This window comes from Salvelinus sp. IW2-2015, linkage group LG14 (genome assembly GCF_002910315.2).
Source record: "Salvelinus sp. IW2-2015 linkage group LG14, ASM291031v2, whole genome shotgun sequence".
Lineage (NCBI taxonomy): Eukaryota > Metazoa > Chordata > Actinopteri > Salmoniformes > Salmonidae > Salvelinus > Salvelinus sp. IW2-2015.
The window spans coordinates 37305473-37315326 of NC_036854.1; the positions used below are offsets into that span (position 1 = coordinate 37305473).

A 9854-nucleotide genomic window follows, 5' to 3' on the forward strand; every position below is an offset into this window, starting at 1 on the left:
CCCAATGGCATTCCGTTAATTCCCGGGACATTTCCAGAAAGTCGAAGCCGTTTTTTTTATCTTACTATTTATTTAAAAAATATATATACGTGGACGAGCGCTCAGGGAAGAATTCACATCAGCTTTGCAAAACTGATGGGTGGATCCCAATGAGAATTTCTAGCCCCGTGATTTGCTAATCGGGGGCTTTTCCCCTTGTCATTTCGCTGTAACCGTGGGTTTGGTTTGTGGTGCTTGCCCAGCCCTCCTGTCGGTGTCGCTCCTAGGGTATCAAGTGCTCTCTGGGAGTTTTGATTAAAGCCCAAATACCTTCAGTCAGAAGGCTGGGCACTGGAAAAGAAGACCGTATAGGGGCCTGGAGTGGCTGAGAGAAGAGGCTAAACACTTACTTATGGCTGTTTAGTGTAATTATCCATCACATTTGGGATTGTGGAAGGGAAGTCTTTTAAAATCAGTTGAAGTCGCCCAAGTTTTGTTCACTTTTGTGGGCGCCGACCATGGAGATGCAAAGGTGGTCCACAAGGTGGAAAACGAAAAGGTGGATTATGGATTCCACTGTAACCGCATTCATCACTTTAACCCTGGTTCTTCAGGCTACACATGTCAGAGCAGGTAAGAATACTTTTTAGGATCCAAAAAAGTGTGTGTAAAAGTACTAGAGACTAGGGACTGTCATTCAACCGCGGCAGAAAACTTGGGTCTGTTCGGGAAAACATGATGGAGAGATCAGGGAAGACAAAAGGGTCGGGTTTTGGCAACTGTATTTTCAATGAGCAACGCAACTAGATGTGAGAGGAAAGGTAGGAACGAGATATATGATTCCTATATGATTCAGTCAAGCGGTCTGTGGATGTATAGCTACCAATTAACTCAAGGCAAGTTACATATGCACCAAAGTGCCCCTCGTCACAAAGTAAAGCGGATCACATATTTTATTGAAAATTTAAGTTCAAAGATATATACCCAAATATACGTTGCATACTATTGCCATTGGTTCCAAATAGATGTAGGTATCACTATGTCAAGTGTTTCAAAGGGTTATGACGATTTTTGTTTATTTTACATCTATTGAAATGCATTGTAACTAATATACCCTCTACTTATTTTTCCACAACATTTTTATGCATGATTAAATAGCCTTTTATATCCACCATAAAGTTTAAACAGTTACCTCAACTATGCACAATGTTTATTTGGTGCACATGCTTTTCTTTCCTGGTAACTTTACTTCGCTTAGTTTCGTTGTGAAGGAGCCGTTAAAGAATTTGTCTAGCACCCCATTTAGAGACAGCTTTAGAGATTTATGCTGAAAAAAACCTCGTTCGAATTAGTGGTCCGTTAGGTGTGTGTGGAATTCCGCACGGCTTGAGATTGCAGCCTGACAGTTTMTTAAATAATTATGCAGCCAGAGGAGAGGTGTCTGTCAATTTTATTCATGGCTCCGGGGCACGGGAAATTTCAAGACCTGAGTCCGGAGTAGGCTATCCGAATCTCTCTAAAGGACCCGGTATCATTTAATATAGTCCTTATTAGTTATTGTCAGTGGTCACATTGCTGTTTTATAATACATTAAAACAGTAATGGTCCATTTTGATCCGTTATACTGCGCACATTATAGCCTAGGTATTGAATTCTATTTCATCTGGGCCCATTTTTTCAACAATTATCTATGTGGATTTCGCCTATCATATAGGATTAAATGTAGAAAGAGTTAATAGAATGGATGAATCATTGACTTGAATGGGGACCCCCGTTCTATTCATTATATTTCGATACATTTAATCCTACCTGATAGGCGAAATCCAGATTCGTAACTTTTGAAAAACTGGGCCRTGATTTCCATACATTTTACCAGACACTCCTCGARTTACAGGAGCAATTAGGGTTAAATGCCTTGCTCAAGAGCACATCAACAGATTGGGGCTTGGGGATTTAAACCAGCAATCTTTTYGTTACTGGCCCAACCGCTACGCTACCTGCCTCTCTTGTCCCCCTGTAGCCTAGACAATGCATCTATTTCTGAAAGTGTGGTCATTGCAAGCTGGAATCCATTTTTAACAATGAAATGATATTGAATATTGGCATGGTTTGATCATTGGGGAGTTGTGCAGTGTGGCAGACCCGTCAGACTTATCCACTGGGGAAGGGTGTGTCAAGGCTACATTTTCATTAGTAATAAGGAGATTGTTCATTACTTAACTAGACTTTATTTATTCYCATTTTTACCTGGCACTGCAAATTTCCTGGTATTATTTCGGGTCATGGTGTATGGCGGCCCAGGAGCGGACTGGCCAACTGGTATTTCCAGATGGGCTGGTCCATTTTTAGCCTAGTGGGCCGGCCTGTCTAACTTCAGATTTTTGCGCAGAATTATCATTATCTGGCTAATAATGGGAGCCTCGAGGAAAAAAATGGGCTGTTGTGTTAGAAATGCCTGAGCCCATTTTTGGTCCCAGTCTGCCCCTGTACTGTCCGTGCCCGTGGACTTTCTGATAGATTCTGAGTGGTCAAGCAGCACATCACTGACTTGCCAAAAGGAGGACCCTTTCTCCACACTYCCCTAGTCCGCACTGAAGACCAGCAAGAGACTGGAGGGGCTTGTGCAACTTCGTGCCCAACTTTCCCCCCTGAATTTTGCACTTGCATGTTTGGTTTGGGGAGACAAGGCCGTGTTGTCTGAGCTCGGAGCGGTGCACACTCCCTCCATGGTGGGAATGTTTCCAGTCTAAGTGCTGTGCAGTTATTTGATGATGGTTCTCGTTGCACTTCCCTATTATTTTAGAGGCTTCAAAGGGCCGACCAATAGTATATAGGCCAGCAGCATACAGTCCAGTCTTACTCCCATAATGGGGGGTGAGTGAGTCACTGACTAGGTCTTCAACATCATAGACCTCTTCATAATTAAACTACTTCTCTAGGATACATGCGTCTTTCTTTTACTTAGGCTACACACTTTATTATAGCGTTATGCTATTGTAGATATTTCATTAAGAAAGATTTATCAGACTGAATCGAAACCGTTGATGACATTGGTCTTTTTCATTCTTATGGCTCTTCTTACTTGCATTCTGATGATTGTACTTCTAGGAACAGTCGATGTATTATATTTGTTCATGTATATGCGTCGCCCCTATTCAGTCTTTCAATATTTGCTAATGGCCGTCCAGAGCAGAACAAGGCCTACACAGAACTCGTCATTGTTAAAACCCATATAAGTCACTATTTACTATTCACTTCCATCATTTTTTCTGTCCTATAGCCTACTGTATATACAGTATGTGTTTTATGTCTTTGTGAGTTTCTCTGCTGGTGTTTATGGAGCATTAGGCTGTTTCTGAAGGGTGCCTTCCCTGAGCTAGCAGTGTACAGACACGTTTTCACAGCCCCTGGGGCATGGGCTCCTCTCCGGTGCATTCCTGCCGACAAACAGAACCCTCAAAACCCACTCTACTCTACTCTACTCTACCCTTCTTTTTTTTTCTCTCTCTCTCTCTCTCTCTCTCTCTCTCTCTCTCTCTCTCTCCTCTCTCTCTCTCTCTCTCTCTCTCTCTCTCTCTCTCTCTCTGAAGGGTAAGGAAACATGGACAATCAGGTCTAAAGTGAAGGGGACTTTTGTTCTATTTGTTGTAGGTATTTTCAAGCCGACTGTCTCATCCATGACTAGATTGATTTACATTGGCCTGTTGGGGATATTGATGGGGGTTATTTATGTCGGTCATCATGATCACTCCCCCTTTACCTCATGATGGTGATTCTGATTTTACATGATTACATGTTGTTTGGACTGTATAAGCCATGCCTTGTAATTTGGCAATATATTTAGACTTTTTACTTGTTGGGGTATTTTTGAAGTAGAAGTCCGCAAGGTGATATTCAGCTTTGATATTTTATGCAGTGGAATTAAAAGAGTTAAAGAGAGCAGAAAAAACACACACTTTGAAACGTGGATTGTTTTCAGTGAATTTTCCTTGGTATGACACACCAGCATAAAGCAGTGTTGTTTGAGCCTGGAGTGTGGAAGTCCAATAGGGGAGAGAGTAGGGGTAGAGGGAGAGAGGGAGAGCGAGAGAGGAGAGGGAGAGCGAGAGAGTAGGGGTAGAGTGAGAGAGGGAGGGAGAGCGAGAGAGTAGGGGTAGAGTGAGAGGGGTAGAGGGAGAGATATTCTGTCTGAATACATTATTTGAGTCTCAGGGAGCAGCAGGTGAAAAGGTATTCTCTTTTTACCGGCCAATTTCACCTCCCTAGCCAAAAACAACAAAGTCTGGAACATAATATATCCTTCTTACATGCTCCTCATATCTGACTGATGATCTGGCATGTTTTGTGATGAGAAAAGAGCCGAAGAGCAAATTTTTTGGCCTCTGTTCCGAGAACTATGTTTTAGTGTTTGTAGCACTGCCAGAAACACGCTGTTGTCTCGTCTATACATCTGCATGAATATCCATATGTGTTAAKTTGACAAGTGAGGTAACATCAAAACCTGCAACCCATGTATATTTTAGGCTAATGTTGCCTAGCTTTTCTTCCCCCCAACCTCATCAATTAGCACACCGTAGGTCTCACAGGAGGTTGGTGGCACCTTAATTGGGGAGGACGGGTCGTGGRAATGGCTGGAGCGGAACAGCTGCAATAGTATCAAATACATTCCATTCCATTTGCTCCGTTCCAGACATTATTATGAGCCATCCTCTCCTCAGCAGCCTCCACTGGTAGATCTTTTTGAACAGCCAATAACTGAGCAACAGTGGAGGCCCCTGTATGTGGATACTATGAGTTGGCCCTTTTCCCCTTCGGATTATGTAGGGCCCCTTTCCTTCCCGTGCCACCTAGGGATTTGGACTGGGAGATATGTGTCCTTATTTGCACAGCGGCCATGAGCAAACTCACACCAGCTCATCAGATGGGTGGTTTCAGAGACTTCACACACTCATTTGGTGTTTTAATGGATTCGGGTATATTGACGTTTTTTTGGCACCTGGGTGAGGGGGTCGCCCATTGGCCAAATTACCACCCATCTGGAATATATGAGGCCTTGAGACAGTTAGAGCTGACTGAGAGAGAAAGAGAGAGAGAGGTGCTCTCTTGGAATAAAACTCACTCACAAAGAGCTCTTCAGTTCAGTTAGAAAAGCCCTGTAYCTTCCTGGGTACCTTTCACAGTATACAAAATGACCACGTGGTCTTGGAGATGATATCCCTATCACCTTCTCTCTCACAGTAACATTATATTCTTCTGAGATTCTTTTCAACTTTGTCTATAGTTTTTTGTTTKATTTTGAGTCCATTTTGAGTAGCTAAGTCTGTCTCTGTCTTTCCCCCTGGGTGAGTGATTCATTCAGTCATATATAGGGGCTATAGCCTTGGTGTGATGGAGGGGGAGTCAGGGTATGGTTGGTTCAATGGGCAGGCAGACTGGTCAACACAAAGGTTTCCTTTGGGACACAGAATAATAGATGTGACAGACCTTTGCTTTTGAGAGATTTAAGGGGGTCATGAGTGTGTTCTCAGCCTGGGGAATGTGCTGCTGGTGTATATATGTGTGTGTGTGTGGGTGTGGTAGTGTGTGGGGTGTGTGTGGTTGTGTGTGTGTGTGTGTGTGTGTGTGTGTGTGGTACTCTGCCTCTGCAGACTCTCTCAGACATCGTTTATTTTTCTTGTCTTTTTCAACCCAGGCCTCAAAGCATAGATGAAGGAGAGTGGTTGCTGTTTAATTTAATGCTAGACTTTTTGGAGAAGTCGTTTTTGGTGATGTATGAAAATAGCTTTTTCCTGAGTCTATTCTGAGACACATGTTTTAATCACGGTAGCTATCTGTCTTATATGAGACAAGAGACCCAGATATGAACCTCCTATGGGTGGGTGCACTAATCATTTTGCATGAAAATGGGAAAGATACAGGTATGACCTATGACCTATGGCAGCTTCTCCCTGACACCTGTCAGTCATTCATTAAGCACTGATAATAAAGGTTAAATATACTTAATACATTGATTTCAGTTCAAGCTTTAAAGCCTGGTGAAAGTTGCAGGACTGAAACTTTGCTGAATCATTGTTTTGTTTTTGAATACAGTAAATCTCTGGCCTCTCCTTTTCTTTAATCAGTGACACTCACACTTTCCTTTTCTTTAATCAGTGACACTCACACTTTCCTTTTCTTTAATCAGTGACACTCACACACCCCGACTAAAAACACACTGATTAGATGGTCACTAATGGTGATGTTGATGACCCAATGAGATAAATGCAGAAACATCATCTCATGCTGTGAAATATATAACACGATAACAGTCATAGTGAATATATTAAAGCAGGTCATGCGTTTAGTTTGAGCTGGGAAACCAACACATTATGGACTCAGTTAGAACAGCTAGTTTTGGCTCAGTACTTATGTATATACTGTATGTACTGTATATATCATCTAGTTAGTACAGAAGACATCCTTTTATGCAATGGAAATTGCTTCGTGTTGAAACAGGGACATGATTCTCCACATGCTCCATTGAGCAGTATGAAGCATGTCATTATAGTTTGCTTATCCCTGGTGGAGCTGGAATGTCTGCCTGAGTGTGTCCAGAGGAAAATATACATTTTTATAAGATCTCCTTGTATAAAGTAGCTAAAGAAARGTATGAATGATCTGATTGGCGCGTGCCAAAGCAAACAGTGGTTTTAGACCAGCCACATAAGGCCTAGCTGATGCCTTTAGACAGCAAGGGCTGGTTCTGCACCGTGTAAAAACAGATTAAGGTTCAAGCCCCTTAACAATCCGGTAGTGTATTGCCTGTGTAATGTGTATATTATTCTATAGCACAGTCTGAAACWAGTCTCAGTTTCAATTCCTCACTCATGATTTTGAGTCTAGGCAGATGTTTTGTTCTCCCTTAGCAGTCTACTGTTTTCTATGCTATACCAACACTCAATTTTGAACTCTTGGGAATAACGTGCTACCTCCCAGTCTCCCAGCCCTATCATGGAGCTGATGTTAACACTGAGACAGTGTTTTGATTAACAGTATGATCACCACCCCAGCTTTCCCATGGGTCAGTCTCACTGGGGTGTCGGATCAAACACAGGTTCCTTTATGTAAAGAGCATCAGATTGGAGGGCATGGGAAACCCAGAGTGTAGGCTGACTGTGACTCTTATCAAAGTATACCTACATCCACAACATTGTGTTATAAGATTGGCCGGCCGTGGGAGCATTGTTTATTATGCTGCTAGTGGTCATTCTGCTTTGGGATGGAGATACTTCCTGTCACATGGTCCCGTACAGTGTTAGCTGGGCCTGCAGATCACACAAATGTGTCACAATGGGCTCCTGTTTCTTTTTGGGGGGGGCAGTATAACCAGTGTGTAGCCCACTGGACACACACTGGTTGAATCAACGTTTTTTCCCACATAATGTCAACAAAATGACGTTGAACCAACGTGGAATAAACGTTGAATTGACATCTGTGCCCAGTGGGTGATTTCTTCTATGGTTTATGCTGCATCTGACATATTGTCCAATGCTTCTGTCTATGTTCAATTATTTGATTTATTTCCTCGTTAGGTTATCACCAGAATGGGATATTCAGTAGATAGATATGGTGTCTTAATTAAAGAGTGAGCTATTCGGTAGCACTTTATTTGATGAGTCACCTTACACATGGTTCGTTGGATTGAAATGTGCTTTCTATTGAAGGCTATAAGACCAGGTTCATGAATGAAACAGTAGTTTGGTATGACGTGACACATGCATTTTATGTAAATGCAATAGATTGTGGTTGCTTGACATTCTAACTGTTGAAACAGAGTGATGTGCCATCTAGATTCACGTGCCCTCTGAAGTTCTTCTCAGATTATATACCATGTTGTATCTGCTCTCTCTTTCCAACAGCTGAACCGGTGGACGTGCTAAAAGTATTAGAATTTCACAATTCCCCCGAAGGAGTTCGGAAAACATCAGGATTTTGCACAAACCGAAGGGCGTCTAAGCCGGACACAGCCTACAGAGTTGGAAAACAGGCCCAGATCAGTGCCCCCACCAAGCAGTTATTCCCAGGTAAGACAAACCCGATCCCTCTATCCCCCCTGTCTCTCTCTGTAATGCCCCACATCCTGGCTGTGCAGAGCGGAGGGAGTGGTGTTTAAATGTGGCTTTTGTTGGTCCTGCCAAGGCTTTCGACAGGAGATGCCATCCCTGATCTGATTATGCGGCAGTGCTGTATTTCTACCTCAAGAGTGTTTGTAATACACCAACCCCAGAGAGAGAGAATCTGGCTGAGAGAACTAGCTCGGCTAACTACAGTACAATGCAGGTTCTTTTGCAGTCCGAAGCACAGTGGAGTTGGTGTACTGTACTTTGCCTGCTTCTGTTTGGTTATTAATAAGATTTAGAGACCATTGATCACATTTGTATGGCTCGACAGGGCTGGAATGAACGGTTTCAACAGTTGTATCTCACATAAAGCTGTATGCATTCAGTCAGGTAGCGAAGCTCCTACAAACAGATCAGCAAAAACATAGACCACTGAATGGATTTACTGACAAGGGAATACACATGTCACGCTTTCAGTGGTGCCTGTAAGACAGGGTTGTGTGGAATGAAGTATATGGACTCAATGGAAGACATGTAAAAAATTATAAACTATTATTATGAGTATACTTGATTATACTCCAGAGGTGTTTCAGCTGTTTTATGAGAGACAGTAAGATACTTTTTTTACACATCTGTGACTCATTCATTGATCTGTTGAGTTGAAGTAACTTTATGTCCTCTTAAAGTTTTGTAGGATATTGTTATGACGTTTATTCCTCTTTGGCAAAACTTATGAAATCGCTAATGGATCATTTTTGTCTAATAAACTACGAAAAAAGTGTCAATAAATCTATTTTAATGTGCAGACATTGGTTGCCTTCCAATTTGGCTCTTCTGAAAGGAAAATGTTACTCTAAAGACCTGGGATTTTTCATATTCATTATCATTGTCCTCCGAAACTTATAGAATTGTCCACAAGCCTGGAAATGTACATTAATAAAGTAGTAGACGATTAGCTCATGTCTATTTGGATGCTTGAAGTATTGTAAACCTGGTGGTAGTCACATTAGAACAAATGAGACCTTACACTAAACAACATAAAAGCAATGTGTATTTATAAGAAACTGTATACATTTATGTGAGAATGTAAAGGGTAACTGAATCCAAAAGTCCTCACCTGTGATTTCCTTTTTGTCGCAATCAATAAAGATCTTACGACTGACTCAGTCACATAGTGTGTTCCTGTGTATTTATAGCCTGATCTAACCTMCGTTCTGTCCATTGTGTAGGGGGTGTCTTACTGTATCTCTGTATTTCTAACCCAACCTGTGTGTTCTMTAGGGGGTGTGTTCCCTGAAGACTTCTCCATCCTGACCACCCTCAGGCCCAAGGCCGGCCTCCAGTCCTTCCTGCTGTCTGTTTACAGTGAGCAGGGCGTGCAGCAGCTGGGGGTGGAGGTGGGACGCTCACCCGTCTTCCTGTATGAGGACCAGAGRGGCAAGCCRGCCCCTGAGGACTACCCCCTGTTCCGCTCTCTCAACCTGGCCGACGGAAAGTAAGTCAAGCCTGACCTACCACTACTGCTGCTGGTTGGTCTCACAGAGACCAGGGAGAGGGAGGTAGTGGAGGGGAGGGGTGGTAGGGAGGAAGAGAGACCATCGCTGCTCACAGAGACTAGAGGGAAGGAGGGAGGGATGGATGTTGAAGAGGGACGGTAAAGGGGTGAAAACAGAGCTTAGTTAACCTGGTGCATGTCTCTCCACTCTGACTCTGTCCATACTCAAACCTGGTGCATGTCTCTCCACTCTGACTCTGTCCATACTCAAACCTGGTGCA

General features: G+C 42.8%; 1 protein-coding gene across 1 annotated transcript in view; it reads left to right on the plus strand.

Annotated features, from left to right (window-relative positions):
• Nucleotides 1-227: 227 nt before the first annotated feature.
• Nucleotides 228-9854, plus strand: part of col11a1a (collagen, type XI, alpha 1a) — a 95818-nt gene continuing 86191 nt past the window's right edge. Inside the window, 3 exon segments of the mRNA XM_070446811.1 lie at nt 228-612; nt 7878-8042; nt 9360-9573. Of these exon segments, the coding sequence (XP_070302912.1) occupies nt 498-612; nt 7878-8042; nt 9360-9573 (494 nt within the window). The 5' untranslated portion in view covers nt 228-497.